The sequence below is a fragment of the Hemicordylus capensis genome, chromosome 11 (genome assembly GCF_027244095.1).
Source record: "Hemicordylus capensis ecotype Gifberg chromosome 11, rHemCap1.1.pri, whole genome shotgun sequence".
Taxonomy (NCBI): Eukaryota; Metazoa; Chordata; class Lepidosauria; order Squamata; family Cordylidae; genus Hemicordylus; species Hemicordylus capensis.
In genome coordinates this window covers 13896006-13919113 of record NC_069667.1, presented here as the reverse complement: position 1 = coordinate 13919113, position 23108 = coordinate 13896006, and the positions used below count along the sequence as shown (strand labels likewise).

The following is a 23108-nucleotide window of genomic DNA, read 5'->3' as shown; positions in this document are numbered from 1 at the left end:
GCTTACTACCCCTGCTTCTAGATTAAAAAATTAAAAAGCACGGGTCCCAGTACAGATCCCTGGGGGACCCCACTTCTTACTTCCCTCCATTGCGAAAACTCTCAATTTATCCCTACCCTGTTTCCTTCCCGTCTTTCAACCAGTTAGCAATCCACACAGGTACTTGTCCCCTTATCCCCTGACCGCTAAGTTTCCTCAGGAGTCGTTGATGAGGAACTTCGTCAAAAGCTTTTTGGAAGTCCAGGTAGACTATGTCAACTGGATCACCTTGATCCACACATGTGTTGACTCCTCCTTCTCCTCTGCTGCTGAGGGTCTCCCTGGAGCTGCCCACGGGGGCCAAGGCAGCCCCCGCGATGGGCTCTACCCCCTCCGGGGGAGAAGACCCGGCTGACCCCCTCCCCCTCGCAGACTGAACGACGCCGCCTTTCACACATAGAGAGGCTGAGCGTGATGAGCCAATCCAGAAGCGAAACGGATCGGGCGGGCGGGCAGGTAAGATGACCCTCTAGTAACCAGAGGACTCTGCGGGTGCCGCCAGGAGTCGAAATGGTCTTGACGACAGCGGCACACTTTACCATTCAAAAAGGAGGGGGGGGGAGTAGAACACCTGACGAGGGAGGGGAGAATGATGATGACAGACACGTGAGCGTATCAGATGACCCGACAGGGAATGCGGCGTCAGCGTCAGGAGAGCCCACCCGCAGGCCCCGCCTCCTCCTCCCCGCGCCCCCTCCGGCCCCGCCCCTTGCGCGCGGTGCTTGTCGGGAGGGAGGGGCGGAGAGGCCTCTTCCGGCTGGGGCTGGTGGCGGGCAGCGCGTGGCGCGGGCAAGATGGCGGACGAGCCAGGTGGGTAGCGTGCTCGCGCGCGTGGGGCTGAGGGGGACCCCGCGGGCGGGGACCGAGGCAAGGGGGGGGCACGCTGGGCGCGTGGAGTGGGCCCCCCGCGCTGGCCTGAAGGTGCTGGCAGGCCCCGCTGCGTGACCCCAAGGGGACAAGAGGGATTCCCTCTCCCTCCGCCCCCGAGAAGCCGGGCGGGAGAAAAATCTCTAGGGTTGCCCGAGTTTCCCTCCTGGAGCCTGGAAGCCTTCCAGTCTAGACGTGGTGAGGAAAAGCCGCTGGCTGGCTACCCAGGAATCGGGGGGAGGGCATCCTCCTCCGTGCTGGGAAGGAGGCAGGCCCTTTCTTCTCTGGTGGCGCTGCTTGAAGAAGGGGCTGCTGGGAGTGCACTCCGTGCATTCTCAGAGGCATTTTCTATGGAGGTACTGTATAAGATCTTTTTGTTGACTTTTCCTGCTTCCACTGACAGCCCCTCTTTTTTCCCTCCAAAAGTCTGTCTGAAGCCACGACTTGGTGATGTGGGGAGCCTGAATGCATTGATCTTTGGGGGAATGCCCTCGGCCCCATCTCGGAGGTGTTTTCACCTCTGGATGTCTGCACACATTGATTTTTCTGAGTGCAGCTCTGTGTTTAAAATAGGAATGTGTAAAAGAGCACATTGGGTTCTATACTCTACATAATAATATACTCTGATTCCTTCCTCTCAGTCAGGGGATTAACAATTTTTTGTGGTTGCTTTTCGTGCTGCTAGAATACTGTTGCATGTAGATTGCTTTCATGGGTGGTTAGACTGGGTTTAAATGTGGCCTGGGTGAGCATAAAGAACTTGCCTTGTGCATTTGCACGTGTCTTCTTTAAACTGGGCCCTTATCTGCTATGTATTGCAAGGGTGGCAAGCCAGCACCTGCGGTGGCCAGAAATCCTTTCTGTGTACCAACTGCAAATGTTTAAGCAAAACACTGCTGAATGCGTACAGGTAAGTTCTTTTTGCCTGCATGTGTCACGTGTTGGACTTTAGCTACAGAGAATAACTAGCTGCAGTTAATTCCTGCCCTGGAGCTCATTTGCCTGTCCTTCAACTCCACGGTCTTGATCTTGCATAATTGGAGCACTTGTTGGTTCTTCACAGCCTCTGCCAGGCAGTGTGTTCTCTAATTTTTTTCATCAGTGTGCAGAATGAATTTTCTTCTAGGCGTCAGTATCAAGGCAGTGTATGCACATGTGCATTCAGAATGGGGCTTTCCCGATTCAGTCCAAGCAGGATCTAGAATTAACTGTGTGGATATGAAAAGTGAGCGTGCGCACACCTTAGAGGAAACACTACTGCTCTCTTGCTCTCCAAATACTGAGTGGTGGGGGCAGTATTGATGGCAAAAGCCTTCCGCTGAAAATTCTTCCCATTCCCTTCTTGGTATCTCCAAGTATTGTCAGTTTGAATAGCACAGGAAAAGGAAGACTGCCATTGTAGTAATAGAGGACAGATGGTTAGGCCTGGATTTTTCGGGCAGAAAAAGCAGAGCTAGTGTTGACTGCCATGTCTTCAGTTGACAGCTGGTCACCTGCCACCCCAGCAGAAGTTCTGGTTTTACTATAAAGCTGTTTTCTTTTTTCTTAGCTCTTCCGCCATTCACTGTGCCAGGGTGATCTGCAAAACCAGCCTCATCTCCCAAGGGCTAAATCTGGCACTTTATTCCTCCCTGCCACTCGTCCCACTCCAAATGACTGCACAGGCTTCTAAAAAGGGTTCTTTTGTTGTATATGGAGACTACACAGTAAAAATGAAGTCTGTGTAGGCCAGGCTGGCATTTATAAGAGCAAAGTGGTGTTCTTGGTATAGGGCATAATCGTAAGACTTAAGTTGACCTGCTACAGAGTGGATAGATGAGCTAGATGGAAGGTACATCATAAGTGCATGGGGAAGAAGGGTGTTTTTGTGAGGGTGAATGTTAAGAAAGATTTGAAGGGAGGGAAATGGGGAAAATACCCCCCCCCCCCGGAAGTGGGAAAATGAAAGGGGAAAACCTAGAAAGCATCTCTGACTTTTCTGAGCTGAAATAGGCGGTGGATATCTGTAGTCCTGATCTTCTGCCGTACCACCCATACCCTCCTTTCCTGCACTGCCCTATGCTGCAATTTGAATTCTGCATTGCTTTCTTACACTGTAGGAGGCAATAGGTTATCATCCTCTACTTGCTCCTGATAGACAGGTTAGATCCAGATAGAAGGATCAGGTAACAAGAAGTCTGGCCTCCCTCCCAGCAGGCATTGGGAGCAGGATCCCCAGTTCTGTTCCTGTCTTGCTTCCATCTGGCCTCCAGTAAGTGCTAACTTTCTCTCTCTCTCTTTTTTTTTTACATAGGTTCTGTTTCCAAGAAACACAAGAAGAAGAAAGAAAGAAAATCTTTGCTAGCTGAAGATGTTGCTGTGAGTTTGCCTTAGTTTCCTTACTCTGCATATCCAGCTGCACTTAGGGCAACATCTTTTAACAGTCCTGTTCTCTTAAGTGTTGCCAGTTTAAAAAAACAATTTGTTGTCTGAGCTTCTTGGGAAGATGCTGTTTGATCTGACACCCTGTACAAAGATGATCACTGAAAATGTATAATCTGTGATAGTTAATATTTGTCAGGCAGCATTTTGCAGTTTTGTTTTGGAGAGGCAGCTTGTTCTGAGCAAATGAATTCTTGCAAGAGCAGCTGTAGGATTTCTCCAGTAAATCCTAATTAATAATCCATCTTTTCCATTCTTCCTAGGACATTCAATACTCAGAAGAATTCTTTATCAAGCCTGAATCCAGAGTGGCTCAGCTGGACACATCACAGTGGCCTCTGCTTCTCAAGGTGAAGATAAGTGCAACTCATCTGTTTATAGAAATGGTCACAATGAAATGTAATGCATTCTAGCAGTTCACCATTTTTAAGTCATCACATTAGAACTAGTTTTCAAAGTTCCATTAAAACTCTCTTTTATGTAAGCCCTTAATTTTTCTGACAAAGAACAACTAGTTAACTTCTCTCATCTGGGCTGAAAAGGGTTCTTTTGAGAGCCAGTGTGGTGTAGTGGTTAGAGTGTTGGACTAGGACCAGGGAGATGAAATCTCCCTTCAGCCAGGAGCCTCACTGGTGACTCTGGGCCTTCTCTCTCAGCCTAACCTGCCTTACAGGGTGGTTCTGGGGGTAAGCATAACCCTATTCACTAACTGGGCTCCTTGGAGGAAGAAAATATATAGTTAAATAAATAAACGTGGGGCTATCTGATGGCTAGAGGCTACCTCCCAGGCTCAGAGGCAGGACACCTGTAAATACCAGTTACAGGGGAGCAACAACAGGTAAGGAGGCATGCCTTCATCTCCTGGTCATGAGCTTCCCAGAAGGATCCACTGGTGGGCTACTGTGGGAAATGGGATGCTGGACTAGAGAGGCTTTGGGTCTAATCTAGCAAGGCTGTTCTTCTATTCTCACTGGGAGCTGTAGATTACATTGGCTAAGAGCAGAAACTTCCAATCCCACTGAGCTCTTGAAAAGGACCGAGCAACTTGTAACTCATGCATGGTTTTTTAAAGCTTGATCTGGCAAGCTTTCATTAAATAAAATGTTGCACAGAGAGTGAAATATGGAATGATAGGTCTACGGTAGTTCTAGCACCAAGCAATTCGCCCAGTCCTACAACCAATCACTTTTGTAGTAGATTATTGGGTGGTTGGTTTTTGGCGTCATTGTATAATGGGTCGGTGTTCTTGTGTAAGAGAATATATGTCATGGTGGTTGTAAGATTTGTGTGGATTTTGGTTTGCTTTGGATTGTGCAGAATTTTGACAAGCTGAACCTAAGGACAGCGCACTACACACCCCTCCCCTCTGGCTGCAATCCCTTGAAAAGAGAGATTGCTGAGTATGTGAGGTAAGATCCTCTGGAAACCCAGAGTACATATTCCCCCTTTTGTGTGTTTCCTGCAACTTGGGCATGGCATTCAGTAATTCAGAATCTGAAGGGCATAAATGAGCACAAGATGAGCATAAATGGTAGGTGAAGTTCTTCTACCTACCCTGTAAGCCCTGGGGAATGGGGTTCATGTAGTGACGTGGCGATATTGGTCATGTGTCTATTTCCAGAATCCCAGGGCTGGGGGGCCCTGCAGAGAATGGACATCCCTTTTTCCTCAACGTGCCTGTGTGTTTAGTCTTTTCCGATTGCTGGTTTTGCAACCTCTCTATTCTTGTTTTTGGCATAAGGTTGTTACTTTAAGACAAATGCATGTCTTAATTTCAGTCTTGTTCTTTGAAAAGTAAGCAGAGAATGACCTCTATAAAGGTGGCTGGGAGTAATCACTGTGGTTCTGTCCTAGGACGGGCTTCATCAACCTGGATAAACCATCCAATCCTTCTTCCCATGAGGTGGTGGCCTGGATCCGTCGCATCCTCCGTGTTGAGAAGACGGGACATAGTGGCACATTGGACCCCAAAGTGACAGGGTGCCTGATTGTCTGCATTGAGCGTGCAACACGGCTGGTCAAGTCTCAGCAAAGTGCAGGTATGCCGTCTGCTTTTTTCTCTTATTGGAAAACGATGGTGCATTGTTAAGTGTTGTGTCAACCATAGCTGCTGCACAGAGGTGGAATAGTAAACTTCTTGTGGCCCCTCCTGACTGCTCTTTTGTCGTCTTCCAGGCAAAGAGTATGTGGGAATCATACGGCTGCACAATGCAATAGAGAGTGAGGCTCAGCTTTCAAGGGTAAGTTCCCACAAGGCAGGAAAATCTGTTTCAGCTGCTGCCCTCCCATTTGTATAGACATGGCCTCGGTTCAGTTCAAAGTTTATTACGGTCTATGACCAGCACAACAAGGAAAGGCATGGACTAAAAACATGAACGATCATAGCAAAAATGTATTTAATTAGGTAATGAGAGTTATGACTGTAGATCAGTATGTGCTAAATGACTGCAGAGCCACAATTCTGTAGAGAAACTGCAGTGTAAAGTGGAATACAATTGCAACTGATGCTGTGAGGTTTTGGAGGTGGAATCCGAATTCTGTGCCAACTGAGAGCCAGATTTCTATAATCTGAATAAATTACACAAATTGAGTAGATTTCGGTTAGGTAACTGAATTTGTTGCATAATTCTGCTTTTGCCCATGAATAATGCAGAGGAGAAGTTAGCAGATAATCCAAAGCTTCTAACTTTACATAGGAAGTTGCCACATACTGGGTCAGACCATTGGTCCTCAGTATTGCTTTCACAGACTGGCAGCGGCTTCTCCAAGGTTGCAGGCAGGAATCTCTCAGCCCTATCTTGCAGAAGCCAGGGAGGGAACTTGAAACCTTCTGCTCTTCCCAGAGCGGCTCCATCCCCTCAGGGGAAGATCTTACAGTGCTCACACTTCTAGTCTCCCATTCATATGCAACCAGGGCAGACCCTGCTTAGCTAAGGGACAAGTCATGCTTGCGACCACAAGACCAGCTCCCCTCTCCCTTAAAAAAAAAAAAAAGGTTGAAATGGGGATTCGAACTCAAGTACTCCCAATTTCAGTCCTCACCACTCTAACCACTACACTATGCCGGCTCTCTATGAACTTTGCTTAGCCTCCTCCTGGCTTCTGAGATTTGATCAAGGGAGGAAAGCTGGTCTTGTGGTAACAAGCATGAATTGTTAAGCAGGATCTGCTCTGGTTTGCATTTGGCTGTAAATAGCTTACATGTTAGCTCTATAAGATGCTCACATGACCCCTTAGGGGATGGGGTCATAGAGCATCTGCTTTGCATGCAGAAGGTGGAGATAGCGAAGTTTTTCCTTAGAGAACAGCAGCAACTCAAAGCAAATCTGGATTACATCGGGTGGGGGAGCTGTTTGGGGGAACAGTGGAAATGTAAGCATCTGGAACTGAAATTTGAGAGGCAGCTGATGGCTTCTTTCTCTCTATAGGCAATAGAAACTCTGACAGGAGCCCTCTTTCAGCGACCCCCACTCATTGCTGCAGTGAAGAGGCAGCTGAGAGTCCGAACCATCTATGAAAGCAAGCTGGTAGAATATGATCCTGAAAGGCGGCTGGGTAAGGAGAGTGACCATTTGTAAATGCTTCAGTTTGGCAAGATGACTGGTTTACATTTCAATACATGTGTTGAGAAGGACATGAGTTCCTCCCTCCATTACTATCACTGGCAATCATGTTAATAAGTTTCAGCAGAGCCTGGGACTTGCCTCATGGACAATCTGAGATGAGCTTGTAAAGACTGAAGAATTAATCCTCTTGGCCACTAACTGAAACCTGAAAGTCCCATCCTGGTCTGTCTTTGTCCTCCTCTTGACATACATAGTGTAATCTTCGCTAATCAGATCTCCTCCTGAGGAAGAGTGTGTGTGTGTGTCTGTCTGTCTGTCTGTCTTTTTCCTAAGCCACATGATGTAAAACAGATGACATTAGCACACTGTGCAAAGATGACTTAACATCTGCCACCTAATACTGATGGCTTCCATAGATACACCCTGCTGGAGTCCTTGCACACAATACAGCTCTTAACAGCTTCCTGCTTTTCCTCTTCCTTTTCTTCAGGTATCTTCTGGGTGAGCTGTGAAGCCGGGACCTACATTCGGACTCTCTGTGTGCACCTGGGTTTGCTGCTGGGGGTTGGAGGTCAGATGCAGGAGCTCCGCCGAGTGCGCTCCGGGGTCATGGGAGAGAAGGTGTGTTGTCAGGGCACCCTTTGAAGCACACAGTTGCCTCTGCTTACCTCCCAAATTGTTGAGTTCAGTCCAGGGCTGCCATCCCTGTTCTGGTAATTAAACTTGGGGACAGCAACTAGCTGGAAGATGTCAGAGGTGGGAAGTTCTGCTTTCTGCCATTTCCTTCTCCCAGCCCACAAAATTACCTGACAGCTCAATGAGATTAATTGCTTGGGCTCCCTTCATAATATTCCAAAAAATTCACATGCACTCCTAGTAGGTGGGTAAAGGGAGAAAGAATGGATTCCAGAAATGGATTGTCTGAAATCCAAAGTAGATTTCTAAAGCAGATGAGGGGAGTGCGAGTGCTCTAACTGAAGCTCACCTGGCCCCTGTTCACACATTATGTTCAAGACTCGTACAGGTGTAAAGCAGTGCACTTCCTGTTTTATTGTACTTTTGATGAGCCTATACCTAGGTTCATTTTCAGAATGAAGGCAGATACAGTCATTCACACAAACACATACAGGTGGGCCTCAGTATCCGGGGGCATTCCATTCCTGCAGATTATTGCAGGGTAATGAAGCACTGAGTCTTTGAAAGCGGGGTTTAGGTTCCCAAAAACAAAATTGCCCCCAAATCATGAAAACAGGCCAATTAAAGTGTCCTGCTGTGTTCCATGGGTCTCCTGGTGGCCCAAAAGTCAGATATTTTTAAAAATGAAATGAGCCACAAAATGGCTCCTGCAGACAAAATGGTGGCCGGAAATTACCTCCGCAGTTCCTTCTAGGAACCGCGGAGTCATGGTAACCCTTTTGTATCCGTGGATAAGGAGGTCAGATGTCTCTCCTTTCTGGTGAAAATTATTGCCCTTCGGATGCTGGGGGAGTCATCATCTTATGAATGGCAATTGTTGGCATGGAATTGCAATGCAGAAGCTTTGCTTGCTTGTTTTATATGCTTCTTTGCTTCTGTGTTAGGAACATAGGAAGCTGCCTTATACAGAGTCAGACTATCAGGTCCATCTAGCTCAGTATTGTCTGCATAGGCTGGCAGTGGCTTCTCCAAAGCTGTAGGCAGTAGTCTTTCTCAGCCCTATCTTGGAGATGCTACCAGAGAGGGAGCTTGGAACCTTTTGCATGCAAGCAGGCAGGTGCTCTTCCCGGAGTGGCCCCATCCCCTGAGGGGAATGTCTTACAGGGATCACTTGTAGTGTCCCATTCAAATGCAAACTGGGGAAGACCCTGCTTAGCAAAGGGGACAATTCATGCTTGCGATCACATGACCAGCTCTTGCTGCCACCTTGAGAACACCTTAATTCCTGGCATGTTCTGGGCATAGAACTAGCTGTGCATTCACCATGTTAGGCTCCCTAGTCCTTTGATCCGGCTGGTGGCTGACAGAAGCTCTTAATGTTCGAAGCGGGGGCGGGTCTTCTTCTAGGACCACATGGTGACCATGCACGATGTGCTGGATGCTCAGTGGCAATACGACAACAACAAGGATGAGAGTTATCTCCGGAGAGTGATCTTCCCCCTAGAGAAGCTGCTGACATCCCACAAGCGGCTGGTGATGAAAGATAGTGCGGTAAGTTCCTGGGATCTGCAGGTAGTGATACCACAATTCATCTCTGGCTTCCTCTTTATTTATTATTTGTATATTCAATTGATATACCAACCTTCCAAAAATGGCTCAGGGTGGTTTACAGCTCATCACGGATGTATCTCATTACATCACGGAACTGGCTTGGGGGCTGCAGGTGGGCTGTCATTTATGACAGTTCCACAGTTCTGTTTGGGAATGTTTGGTTTAGTATTGGTACTTACTTGGGCTGCCACTTGATTAAAGACCTCTTAGGCTGTTCAACAGCTCCCATCATCCCTGGCCGCTGGGGCTGGGGTTGATGGGAGCTGTAGTCCAACAGCTAGAGAGCACAGAAGTCATGCAGCTCTGGGCTGGAGGCTACTTCTCAGGTGCCGGTTTTTCAAGCTAGACCACTGACATGCTCTGCCCTTCCATTCAGGTGAATGCCATCTGCTACGGTGCAAAGATCATGCTGCCTGGCCTACTACGGTATGAAGATGGCATTGAGGTCAATCAGGAGATTGTTGTGATCACCACGAAAGGAGAGGCAATCTGCACAGGTGAGAAACCTGCGGCGGGCATCCAGATCCTCGTAGATGTGTGCACTTTGAATTGTGTGTTTGAGAAGCAGGTTGAGTTAGACCATCTAGCCCAGTGCTGTCTTCTCTGACCAGCAGTGGCTCTCCGAGATCCTAGGCTGAAGCATTTTACATTTTATGTCGTTCTGCTTGAACTGAAGATTGCGGGGACTGAACCCAGTACTATCCGCTTGCAGAGTGTGGGTTCTGCCATCATACTTGACTGTGCTTAGCTACACGAGAGAACTACCCAGAATAACTAGGGTGATTTATTGATTGTCGGATCAATAAACTTTGAGAAAGTTTATTGTCAGTTTATTGATTGTAGGATCAATAAACTTTGTGAATTTGTTTCCCGTTGCTTGTATCCTGCAGGGTTCTTTGCTCACTTGGCAGAGTGGAAATACTACTTTTGGGTTACTCTTCCTCTACTCAAGATCCTTTCATGCAGCTGACTTGTTCTGACTTTTCCTCTGTGCGTGGTTTTCTCCTGTAAACCCAGAAGAGCTTGGTGGTTAATGATGGCATTTGCCTCTGATCTAAAACTGGCAGTAGGAGTGACACTGTTCATATTGCACCTGTATGGCAAATAAACCACAGTAGCTTTTGTTGTATAGTCTTAACAACCTTGTGTCTGTTGTGGTGTGCCACTTTGCATAACTCTCGTAAAAAAGTGACTAAAAGCATAATCAAAGTGACACTCTGCAGGGTCTATCTATCTGACTGACTCCAAAGGCTCTAGGCAGTTAGAAAGAAGATGCATACTTACACAGGTTATCACTCTAACCCAGGTGAGGAATCACAGGAAGAGAGCCACTCACAGTTAGCCTGTAAATCTACCCTTGTCTGGGGGTGACATTTGGTGAACAAAAAGAGAGTTTCTGTTAGAATGGCTGATACTACCCAACACTTCTGTTGGTCAAAAGGAATTCATTCCCTTGGTGTAGTGGTTAGAGTGCTGGACTAGGACCGGGGAGACCCGAGTTCAAATCCCCATTCAGCCATAAAACTAGCTGGGTGACTCTGGGCCAGTCACTTCTCTCTCAGCCTAACCTACTTCACAGGGTTGTTGTGAAAGAGAAATTCAAGTATGTAGTACACCGCTCTGGGCTCCTTGGAGGAAGAGCGGGATATAAATGTAAAATAATAATAATGATAATGTGCAGTGCTTTATAGGAAGAGCTATATAGTTACATAGGAGTATTGGAAGCTGCCTTATGTAGAGTCAGACCATGTTGTATATACTGACTGGCAGTGGCTCTCCAAGGAGTCAGGCAGGAGTCTTTCCCAGCTCCTATCTGGAGATGCTGCCAGGGACTGAACATGGGACCTGCTGCATGCAAAGCAGATGTTCTACCACTGAGCTATGGCCCATCCCCTGAAGGGAATATCATGTAGCAGACAGTGCTCATATGTAGTCGCCCATCCAAGGCAAACCCTGCCTAGCAAAGGGTTCATGCTTGCTAGCAGAAAGCTTGTCTCTACACCCTTTGGCTATAGACAGTTGAGAAATGGTGGCCCTCCTTTTGGTTGGTTCCCGAGACTAGTATCTGAGCAGAAGAGCAGCTATGTTGGTTTGGGCCCAAGGCCCATCTAGTCTAGCATTCCTACAGCAGTCCATCATGCCTCTGGGGAACCCACAGGCCAGAGATGATAGCATGCCCACTCCCCTGCGACTGGGATCGGGATCTGGGACTCTGGAATCGCCTTGTGTGAATCATCTGTCCTTAGAGATTTCTTCGGCATCTCCCCTAACCTGCGCTTGCTCAGGGCTACATGTGAAATGATGATGAAGTTTATCCATTCTCTGAGTGTTGCTGCTCTGCCCTTCCTGCCACATCGGGATTCCTGTTCTAGGGTCCTGATGCTGTGTGGTCTCCAGACAGCCTCTGGCCTTGCAGTGTTCTGCTGAGGGCGAGGGGGCTGTTTGGCTGGCTTCTGGCTGGGCTTGGGCAGAGTGAGCAGGCCAGGGTCCCTTCCCGAGGGACTCTGACTCCGCCAAGAAGAATGAAACTTTCTGATCACATGCCACCCGGAAGCGCCTTTCTCTGGCAAAAAGTACAGAGTGCCTGAATAGAAGTAGATGGTATTAAGCACCCCGTACAGCTTGCCCTTTGCCAGATTGTCTCATTGTCTTGCACACACTCTGTGCACAGGTGTGCTTTAGTGTGAACTGTCTGGTGGGCAGTATATAAATGTACCAGTTTCTCAAAAGAAGAAACAAAAATTCCTCCTGCTTTCTAGAGGGGGAATGGGGCACAGTAGTAAAGGGACAGCGTAAGCCAGGAGCTCACACATTGGCTCCCCAGCAGTTGGACTACAGCTCCCATTTCCCCCTGACATTCTGGCAAGGAGTGCTGGGAATTGTAGTTCAACATCATCTGGAGACCTGAATTTCAGAATCCCTGGAGTAAGCCTTACTGAAGTGGCTTGCACATGGACAGCTCAGGAGTAGGAGATCCATATGCTTGCTCTCCTCTTAGTGGAGGCATGAGAAGATGTTAGGTATCTGTTAGAGTGAAACACCAATTTTGGTGACCCCCTAGCCTGTTATGGCGATGCAGAGGCCCATATCATGTTGTGCCTTGGATGTTCAGCATTTCCTGTCGACTCTTCCTGCAGCCATTGCCCTGATGACGACTGCTGTCATCTCCACGTGTGACCACGGAGTTGTGGCCAAGATCAAGCGTGTGATCATGGAAAGAGACACCTACCCTCGCAAGTGGGGACTTGGCCCAAAGGTGAGTGCTGCAGAAGGCTGGATCACTTGCCTGCGCTAGGAAGCAGGACTGGGGTAGCAGATTCTCGAGAAGAGGAAGTCGCTGCTGGTGCTCCCTATTACAGAGCTTAGTTCTGCGGAGCTACTGAATGGCCAGGTTGCAGAAACCCAGTTGTCCTAACACTTGGGCTATGTATTATTTGCTTAATGGATGTGGTGGCTGAAAGTGAGAGAAGAGAGCTGAGTAACGTCTGCATATTGATAACATTCAGTCCCAAAATGCTAAACAACCTTGCCAGTTAATTTGGGTTCCTCAGTTCCTTTCTGATCATCATTGTGCTGGATATTTGCTGCCTGTAGCTGCTACCAGGGTGTGGTTGGAGCCCTGGGCCTCCTGGCTCTAGCTATTGCTGCCGAACTGTGTGTGTCTGGTGAGCCAAATGATGTCAAAGGAGACTTCTTGAGCACCCTGTGCAAAGATGACATGGATCTATCACCCAAAACTGATGGCTCTACTCGGGAAAGTGGATTTGGAGCAGTGTTCCCTCTAACAGGGATTCCCAGGTGGTGTTGATTACAACTCCCTTAATCCCCAGCAGCTAGGAATCTTGGGAGTTGCAGTCATCAAAATCTGGGAATTCCTGTTACAGGAAACACTGATTTCAAGATGGGAAATAGCTCAATAATTAGAGCACATGATTTGCGCCTCTCTGCAGCAGGCTGGGAGAAGCCTCTGTCAGAACCTTGCTGAGCTGCTGCCTGTCGGTTTCTTCAATCTTGGGGCAGGGATGAGATCTTGCTGCAGCGATACAGCAGCGATGGCTACTATTTTGCTGGCAGTGGTGGAAGAGACCAGACTTCTGTTGAAACATAGAGTTAGAAGCATCACAGAACTTACTTTGGCCAGAGAAGCTTAAAGCACTTACTGTCTACTAGAAAGCAGGTTGAGTCCTGTTTCATCTCTCCTCAGGCCTCTCAGAAGAAGATGATGATCAAACAAGGCTTGTTGGACACCCATGGCAAGCCCAACGAGAAAACTCCCCAGACCTGGAAGAAGGACTATGTGGACTTCAGTAGGTAATGTCTACAGCTACCATGGTCTTAAGTGTTTAGTGCCATGTGGGGTTATGAAGCAGATTGGGCTAGCGAGGGCTTCAGCTTCAGGGAGTGCTGGGTAGGCTGAGCAGGCAGTTATCCCTTTTTAGCCTCCTCTTTGTGGTTCTAGAGGGAGTCAGCCTGCTATATGAAGCTTCGGGAAGCTGCCGTCTGGCCCCATGCTGTTGGGTGTCTCTGCCAGCTTTCCTGTACATCAGATTATTGGGGGTGCTTCTGTTGCTGAATAAAAGTGAGGCATGCCCAGAGCCTTTGAATGGGGCAGTATAGAAATATAATAAATACGTAGATTTGTTTATCACCAGGGATTTAGACTTGACTCACTAGCCAGCCACTCTTTGTGATCACCCCCAATCTCCTCTCTTCCCTCAGTTTCTCTGGCATACAGGCAGAGATCTTAAGAGAGAAGTGGGTCTTCTGTCATTTGCACTGGGAGATGGGGAGGGAAAGAAACTGGGAGACCTTTCCGACTGCTCAGGAAGGATCCCTGCTGTTTTTTACCTTCACATAATGGCCATGGGAATGAGATCTCTGGGGAGGAGATCTGTGTGGGGCTGGATGTCCTGCTAGCCAAAAGACTGGGGGCCTTTGCTGCTGGCAAGTGGACTTCTAAGTACAGGCAGACCTCACTATCCACAGTCCTGGCACCTGTCGTGGTTTCGTCTGCAGTCGAACTACATAGACACAACCTCGTTACCCACATTGCGAAAGGCGAATTTTGCCTATTTCTTGAAGTGTCATATCCACCTGCCATTTTGCAGCACAGAGCCATTTCGTGGATATTAAAAAAAAACAAAAAACAACCAAACAAATTTGTAGTGGAAGATCAGAGGATTGAGTGGGAGCCATTGCTAGAGAGCATGGTAGAGTAATTTATTCTTATTTCTGCCTCCTCCCCACTTTTGAGCCCTTTTTTTTTAACCTCAGGGAACCTAACTTCCCAATTCTCCCTCAGAAGAGGATTGAATACGAAACTATTATGGGTTGTTGCAACCTCCTGCTCCAAGACAGGGCCAATCAGAGAGCTTTTCCTCTCTTCCAGGAGGGAGGAGCAATCCCCTCATCCTTCAGTCTTCGCCCTGTCTCGCTCTGGCAGGAGTCTTTTCACTTTGCTCCGATATCTGTCCTTTACCCTGTGATCTATTTCCAATTCCTTTCATCTGGTTCTTCTCTTATTTCATCTGCTTAGTCCAGGGGGAATCGGGGAGACTTATTAAAAAAGCGCGGCCGCTTGCGTCCCTCAGGTGCAACAGCTGGAAGATCTCCTTAACTGTGGCAGCGGAGACTTCGCACTTTGAGAGGGAGGCTTCTCCCTCCCTCTCTGAGGACTCGGTGGCTCCCTCAGTCTGCCATGCCGAGTGGGCTGCGGCCACAGCACCCACGACCGAAACTTGGGCCCCCAAGGCCAAAAAGCTCACAAAGGAGCAGAAAGCGGCGGCCAGAGTGGCAAAGGGCGCCGTAGTGCAAGCGGCTCGGGTGTGGCCGGCCGAGGGGCATTCGGTCGGGTCAACCGTCTCCTGGTCGCCGCCGCATCAGCCGGCGCCGCGGGTCCTTCAGGACGGTTCGGACATGTAAGTAGCTGCTCCCCTCGCCATCCAGGATGGCCCGGCCTCAAGCGAATGTACAGTAGAATGGGATCGCCCCACTGAAAGTAAGGGACCTCCACCGGGAATCGAGCGCCTTTACACCACCACCAAGGCTGTCATGGACAAACTTCAGGTCCCGCCTGTGGATGCCGAAGTTGCCGCCTTGGTCACTAGTGCTGTTCTCCCAAAGGATGGGGATGAGTTTTTAAGAAACTTTGATGATAAGAAATGTGGTGCTGCGTTGCGTAGGTCCCATGAGGCCTCGGCTCTGGCCATTCGGGCCTCCATGGCTAATTCCATATTTGCTCGTGCTTCAGTGCTCTGGATCAAGGAGCTGTCCCCTGTGGTCCCGCCTGAGCTGACAGCGCTTAGGCAAGGGCTTAATCCTTGGATGCAACCCAATTGTCCGCACGGGCTGTGGCCTCTGATATTACAGTATGGCACCACTTATGGCTCAAAGATTGGAAAGTGGACCAAAAGTCAAGATATAACCTGGCTAATTCTTCATTTAAAGGGGGAAAGTTGTTTGGCGAGGCTTTGGGGCTGCTCCTGATGGCCACCAAGGATAAAAAAGAAGGCAATGCCTTCCTTGGTGCCATGTCAAGATCGTAAGTCCTTTTCTTCCAATTCCTCCAAGGGCTTCAAATCTAGTTTTCGTTCCTATCAGTCGAGACAAGACAGACTGGCCTGGACGAGACCGCAGGGTTCCTTTTGGGACGATGCGCAGTCCCGACCTCAGCAGTCAGGTCATTACTCTAAGCCGGGATTTAAGCGACCCACTGCAATGACTGCCTTCAGGATCAGCAGGTAGGCGGCAGGCCACAGCAGTTCGCCTAGCAATGGAGGGCGACCTGCACCGACCACTGGATTTGCCAGACAGTATCTCAGGGGTACAGTCTGGACTTTATTTCCTGGCCCCAAGATCGATTCCTAATTTCCCCACGGTCCCGCAAGCAGGACAAGCATTCCTTAATGCTGAGGGCCCTTCGTCACCTGAGGGCGATATGGGCTATCGAGCCAGTCCTGCCCAAAGAAAGGGCGTGGCGTCTATTCTCTTCTTAGTTCCAAAGAATAGTGGAGGGCCATCCTAGATCTGAAATTTGTCATTCGTTTCCTCCGGGTGAGGCATTTCCGCATGGAAACTCTCCGTTCCATTCTGATGGCCCTTCAGCAGGGAGACTTCCTGTCTTCAGTAGATCTGAAGGAAGCTTACTTTCATGTTCCGATCCACCTCTAGACAGGAGCTTCCTTCGGTTTGTCTATGTGGGCACCCATTTCCAGTATCGAGCTCTCCACTTTGTTCTTTCAGCTGCGCCACAGGTGTTTACCAAGATCATGGTGGCACTCGTGGCGCACTTGAGGACCAGGGGGGGTTCACCTGTACTCCTATTTGGATGATCTTTTGGTCAGGTCACCTTCTCGACATCAAGCCCTAGAGGATGTGGGAGAGACTCTCCCTGTTCTAGAGTCCCACGGGTTTCTGGTGAATTTTCAGAAGAGCTCTCTGGTTCCTCAGAACAGGATTCAGCACCTGGGGGCTATCATCGACACTACCAGGGGCATTGTCAGTCTGACCGCAGAATGCCCATATCCTGGCCTGTTGGAAGCTGCTGTGCCATCCCCGATCCGACATCCTCAGCCTGAGCCAACTACAGGGCATGATGGTTTCGACCATCGGGATTGTGCCCTGGGCTCGTTTCCATTCTTGGCCCCTCCAATGGCTACTCCTTCCCCTCCAGGATCTTGTGGCAGGCGGGTCCAGACTAAGGTTGTCTCTAACCTCTTGGGTTCGTCTTTCCATGGTCTGGTGGACTTCCCCAGCAATACGCAGGGGCGTGAGCTTCTTGCCAGCTGACCTACTCATTGTAATGACGGATGCCGACCTACTCATTGTAACGACGGATGCCAGTCTTCAGGGCTGGGGTGGGCACTGTCATCGACAGGTTGCCCAGGGTCTCTGGTCACAGGTGGAGCGTCTCCAGTCTATAAATTGGCTGGAGCTAAGGGCCATCCGTTATGTCCTCATGCAGTTCTTGCCTGTGGTGCACAATCGTCGGGTTCTCATCCGGACAGACAGTGCGACAGACAAAGCGCACATCAGTCGTCGGGGGCGGGGGCGAGATCCCAATGCCTCATGCACGAGGCTGCACTTCTGCTGGCCTGGGCGGAGAAGAATTTGCAGTCCCTAGAGGCTGCACACCTCAGCGGGAAAGACAACACTGTAGCAGATTGGCTGAGCCGGTCTCAGTTAGATCAGGCGGAGTGGTCGCTGGATGATCAGGTCTTTTGCAGGGTCGTAGAATGGTTTGGAACCCCGCTCATGGACCTGTTTGTGTCTCCGGCAAACGCCAAGGTGGCTTGATTCATCCCCAGGTTTCCCTCCCCAGGGGCAGAGGGAATGGACGCCCTGCTGGTCCCTTGGCCCCAGGGTCTGTTGTACGCCTCCCCACCCCCCCACATCCTGTCCCGGACCATACGAAGGATCCGTCAGCTGAGGGCGGAGGTCCTCCTTGTGGCCTCGCACTGGCTGCGCCGCCCTTAGTTTTTGGATCTGGTTGCTCTAGCAGTCGACGACCCGATGCTGCTGGGACATCAACCCCATCTGCTACACTAGGGGCCAGTGTTTCACCCAGAGCCAGAGTGGCTCAATCTCTACGTTTGGAGATTGAGCAGAGCTCGCTAGCTGCTTGCGGTTGTTCTTCTTCTGTCCGTGACACCATCCTTGCATCTAGGCGTCCTTCAACTACCCAGGTCTATCAATCAATGTGGAAAGCTTTTGCCTCCTGGTGTGCCTCAGGCGGGGTGGACCCCCTGTCAGCATCCGTGGCTCAGGTCCTGGGACTCTTACAAGCGGGTCTGGACAAGGGCCTTCGGCCAAACACTCTTCAACGCCAGATGTTTGCTATCTCATCTGCTCTTCAGCTTTCAGGGGTCCCGTCCTTGGCCGGGCATCCGCACATGCAGAGGTTCCTAAAAGGGGCCTCTGCACTCTGGCCTCCACCAGTCCCTCGCTTTCCCACGTGGGATTTAGGTCTGGTTCTCAGGGTGCTCACGAAACACCCCTTTGAGCCCATAAGAACGGTTTCATTGCGGCTCCTCACCCTGGAGGTTTTGTTTTTCGTAGCCATTACCTCTGCCCACCGGATCTCCGACCATGGCGCTTTATTGGTAAGGAAGGAGCCGTGCTTAGTCTTTCCGGATTATGTTCTTCTCTGTACTGACCCCACTTTTGTTCCTAAGGTAAATTCTTTGTTTCATAGAACCCAGGAATTAATGCTTCCCTCCTTTTGTCCCAGTCCTTCCACTACAAAGGAGAAAGAATGGCATACCCAGGCCGTGCGCAGAGCGGTTCCTGTTTATCTCCGGCACACCAAGTCTATTAGGGTCTCTGACTCTTTCTTTGTTTCATTTAGAGATTGTACATTCACTTGGCATACACGACGGGGGGGGGGGGGTGCCAGTACCTGAGGGGATTCCTGCCCATTCCACAGGGAGTGCGGCTGCTACCGCTGCCTTTTCTGCCTTGGCTCCTCTGGCCAATATCTGCAGAGCAGCCACTTGGGCTACTATCTCAACCTTTATTAGGCATTATTATAAGATAAGAGTGGGCCTCCGCGGATGCCTCTTTTGCGCGGCGAGTTTTGCAGCGGGCGGTTCCAGTTTAGGACCAGACTCCCAGTATCCCGCCCAATTTGAGAGCGGCCATGGTACGTCCCATAACCGTTTCGGATTCAATCCCCTTCTGAGGGAGAATGAATCGTTGGCACTTACCTGAATGGTCATTCTCCTCAGAAGTATGGATGGCATCCGACCCGGCCACTTGTTCGTCTGGTTGCTCCCTGCCTTTTCATCCAGTTCTTCCTGTTACCTGTATATATGTGGGGAGGTTCTTCCTCTTCAGGGGTGGTGGCGTCTCCCCCGAAGGGTGTGGAGTTAGCACAGAATGCTCTTATATATTTTTTCTGTCCAGGTTAGGCCCTTACTTGTTACTGTTCAGCTGTTGGCCTCTTGGGCATTTCCTTTTCTGTCTCAAGGATGAGGGGATTGCCCCTCCCTCCTGGAAGAGAGGAAGAGCTCTCTGATTGGCCCTGTCTCGGAGCAGGAGGTCCCCACAACCCATAATACTTTCGGATGCAATCCATACTTCTGAGGAGAATGACCATTCAGGTAAGTGCCAACGATTCATTCCCATTGACTTAACTTGTTATCCATGGCTATAGACCAGAACTGAAGCTCCACGGATAACGAGGACCACCTGTACCTGTGCATAAGAGCTTAGCTTGAAAGATGCAAACCAAATTTATTTCCTTCTAGGACTGCTGTCAAGAAAGAAGAAGCAGCTGCCGAAGTGGAGCCAGAGGGGGTGCTAAAGGTTGGTTTGCTTCAAAGCTAGCATTTTGTTTATTTCTCCATAGGGTTCTGGGGAGGGTCAACTTGGAGTCCTGCTGTGAGGTTGGAGGGCGAATGGTAAATGGAGGAGAGGGACTGGTTTGTAAATCAGTGCTTTTGAACTAAAGGTAAAGTGTGCCGTCAAGTTGATTTTTGACTCCTGGTGCCCACAGAGCCCTGTGGTTTTCTTTGGCAGAATACAGGAGGGGTTTACCATTCCCTCCTCCCATGCAGTATGAGATTATGCTTTTCAGCATCTTCCTATATTGCTGCTGCCCAATATGGTACCAGCAGAGATTCAAATCAGCAACTTTCTGCTTGTTAGTCAAGCATTTCCCTGCTGCGCCACTTAAGGTGGTACCACTTTTGAACTAGTGTGAGCTTTTAACATCTTGTACTGCATGATTTGCAGCAACTTATACTGCATTTACTTGAAGACTTCAGTTTTTTTCCAAGTTCTTTGATGTTACAAATCAGGCAGTTGTCTTAAATTCAGTCGTCTTCCTTTTGGATATACACTGGTATACGATTTGGGTAAGTGCAGTAGATATTTCTACAGCATGGTGTGGGTGACTTCTTTTATTGTCTTTCATACTGCAGGGCAGTTCACACGATCAACATTAGGATAGGGGAAACCTCCTACCCTAATTTGGGAGCCATGCATGTTCCCCTTCTAAGATCAGGTGTCAGACAAAGACAAGGCCAGAGACTGGGAGCAAAGTCCCTGCTGGGTTGTGCTACCAGGCATGCCCTACCCAAATTCCATCCCCAGCTTCAGAACGAGGCAGGAAGAAAAATCTTCCTACCCAGCTGGGACGTAGATTGCGGCCTGAGGTCCCAACCTACTCTAACACGTAATCTTAAAACAGGAGCGCACAAGCTCCTGAATTAGAGTAGGGGGCTTCTCCTGCCCTAATGCTGATAGTGTGGATTGCTCTTGTGTCTTGATCCTGTGTGGGGAGAGCCAACAAGTCCCATTTGGGGGACTTGTATATCTATGCTATGCAAAGGCCAAATCCTTTTAGCAGGGTGCATCTCAAGTTGCACAGCACTAGTGAAGGTGGAGCAGGGAGGAGCGTAGTGAAACAGTGCCACCCCCCTCCCTTCAGATAACCTGCCTGTAAAATATCTTGCCCTAAGAAGAGCTTGCCTGACACATGGTTCCTTCTCTCAGAGGAAGAGAGAGGCGGAGAGTGATGGGGAACAGGGAGCAGCAGCCTCTTCTCCCCCAGCCTCTCCAGAGCTGCAGACAGAGATCAAGAAAAAGAAGAAGAAGAAAAAGAAGAAGATGGAGTCTGCCGAGAGCAGTGGCGAGCTGACAGAAATGGTATGTCTCTTCCTCATACAATTTGTTGCCAGAGTGTTTGGGTAGCAGAAGGAATCTGCTAGCCCAGGGCTTGCCAACCTTGGGTCCCCAGATAATGTTGGACCACAACTTCCATCATCCCGTCAGCTGTTGTGGCTGAGGATGATTGGAGTTGTAGTCCAACATCTGGGGACCCAAGGTTGGGGACTCCTAAACCCTTGTCTTCACATATTTTCACCAGCACTTGATGAACAGTTGCTCAATGTGTGCATTGGCCTTCGCTCCATAGTAGAACACAGGTTTGCATGCCTGAAACCCTGAAGAGCTGCTTCCAGTCAGGGTAGATCAGGGCTGCACTAAATCAGCCTTCCTGCAGGTATTGACCTATGACTCCCATAATCCCTAGTTATGAAAGTTGTAGTCCATAATCCAGGGATTATGGGAGTTGTAGTTACAGGTGGAGGGCCAAAGTTGTGCAGCCCTGGAACAGTGTTCCCTCTAACAGGGATTCCCAGATGTTGACTACAACTCCCAGAATCCCCAGCTGTAATGGCTTTTCCTTGGGGATTATGGGAATTGTAGTCAACACCACCTGGCAATTCCTGTTAGAAGGAACACTGCCCTGGAATAGCTAATACTGACTAAATTGATCCAGTGTCTAATTCAGTTTAAGGGAGTTTTATATAAATGAAAATGAAAAGCTTTAAGATCTGAGGATTTTAAATTGTTCATAAAAGCTTGCCTGTGGTAGAGCACTCTCACATATGAGCCATGGCTCATTGATACAATCTTCAATGGCTGTGTGACTCGGTCCTGATTCAGCTGGACCCAAGAGGGATTGATCTACTATGGGGATGGGTCCCTATTGGCTAGGTCCAAAGACTTGTGTTTAATTGTACACTATTTTAATTCACAGCAAATCCTTTGGACGCAGTAACTGTAAGCCAGTTCTGAATGTACTAGTGCTGGCATTCCTGAGAGAGGGCTAGTTTGGAATAGAGTTGTGTTTTTTGAAGGGCAGCCAGTGAGGATGGTGTTAATCCTGAATGCCCATTTCTCCCTCAGGCCAGTGACACAAGTGCAAAGAAGAAGAAGAAGAAAAAGAAGCAAAAAGAAATGGAAGAAAGTTCAGAGTAATCTGCTGAGCCCATCGAGAGGAGGCAGCCTTGGACCTGTTTTGTGACAGGGGGGAGGCCTCAACAAAAACATAGACTGGCTCATCATGCAGAGACAGGGTCCCATGGCTGTGCAAATGAAGTGTACCTTTTGGCTGTGTGGGAAGCCCCCTTAGTCCTGTTGTAAGGGCAGCTGGGGGAACTGAGGCAGCAGAATTATTCAGCAATCTGACGGTTCCACACAAGGAGTTGCTGTAAGCTTGTGAGACTTCAGGGGGAGGTGATGCTCTTGAACGTAGCACTGTTAAGTTGCCCTTCTTGCTCTGTGTTTCCCTCTGCTTGTATGTCTGAGCAGTTGAAGCGAATTGCCTGGTGATGGGGGCAGCGGGCTCTTTGATCTTGAATGGGATGGTCAGAAGTTTCATTTAGCAACCACAAACAAAAAAACTGTTGCTTGCTTTGTTGTAACTCCCTAATGGATTAAGTTCAGACACTTCCCTCTCAGGGTACCCTTTTTGGCTTTTGTTTTTAGACAAATATTATGTTAAAGCTCATATGCAGTTCTGGAGCTACGAAGGTCTCATTTCCCTAATCTGTTCTGCATTTGGTCCCAGATACCTTTACTTGTTGCAGTTGTCCATCTGCATCTTTCTAACCTGGTTTGAGCCAGTTGAAAAGGAAGCTTGTGCATGAGTAAAGTTGGCGCATCAACCAAATTCTCAAAACAGAATTAAAAGGACACTTGAGGCCCCTCCTCCAGCTCTTTTGCCTGGCTGAGTTGAGGACAAGGTGGTGAGTCTGTACTCCTCTTTGGTGCCCATGTGGGCATGTTGGGGGCCTTTTGCACATTGCTGTGCAGCTGTCTTGGACCAGGGCAATGTAGTGAAATCCCCAATTGTGTTGTCTCCCTCTCCATTGCTAGGTAGAGTACCAAAGTTGGTTTTGACAGGAGGGTCTGTTCTCACTTTTTTATATATTAAAAGATTATCAACTTTATAATTCCACTTTTCTTGGATTGCTTGTGAAGCTGCAGGAAGGGATAGGGCCAGTTTGCATCTTTCATGGTAAGAAGTGGAGCTTGTATTTATGTTGCTTTCTTTGATTGTTCCAACCACGCATTTTTGGGAACAAACCTAAGAAGCCATGGCTTCAGTCCTAACATCCAGCTAATGTTGGACAATAATATCCATCATGCCCAGCCAAAGCCCACTGCAGATGAGTGGTA

The 23108-nt window shown here is 48.9% G+C and overlaps 1 protein-coding gene and 4 non-coding genes across 5 annotated transcripts; all 5 read left to right on the top strand.

Moving 5' to 3' along the window:
• Positions 1–730: 730 nt before the first annotated feature.
• On the top strand, positions 731–22882 carry DKC1 (dyskerin pseudouridine synthase 1). Its single transcript, XM_053273379.1, has 15 exons — positions 731–849; positions 3200–3264; positions 3591–3677; positions 4645–4736; positions 5182–5366; positions 5503–5567; positions 6756–6882; positions 7384–7514; positions 8937–9080; positions 9517–9637; positions 12278–12396; positions 13345–13451; positions 19388–19445; positions 20637–20789; positions 21834–22882. The coding sequence occupies exons 1-15, from the start codon at positions 834–836 to the stop codon at positions 21903–21905; spliced, it is 1542 nt and encodes a 513-aa protein (XP_053129354.1). The 5' UTR covers positions 731–833; the 3' UTR covers positions 21906–22882.
• Positions 7226–7302, top strand: LOC128335756 (small nucleolar RNA SNORD83). The gene has a single exon (XR_008311711.1). It is a non-coding gene; the product is annotated as a small nucleolar RNA SNORD83 (small nucleolar RNA).
• Positions 7563–7695, top strand: LOC128335759 (small nucleolar RNA SNORA36 family). Its single transcript, XR_008311714.1, has one exon. It is a non-coding gene; the product is annotated as a small nucleolar RNA SNORA36 family (small nucleolar RNA).
• On the top strand, positions 11434–11680 carry LOC128335760 (small nucleolar RNA SNORD17). Its single transcript, XR_008311715.1, has one exon. It is a non-coding gene; the product is annotated as a small nucleolar RNA SNORD17 (small nucleolar RNA).
• On the top strand, positions 12810–12886 carry LOC128335755 (small nucleolar RNA SNORD83). Its single transcript, XR_008311710.1, has one exon. It is a non-coding gene; the product is annotated as a small nucleolar RNA SNORD83 (small nucleolar RNA).
• Positions 22883–23108: the final 226 nt, after the last annotated feature.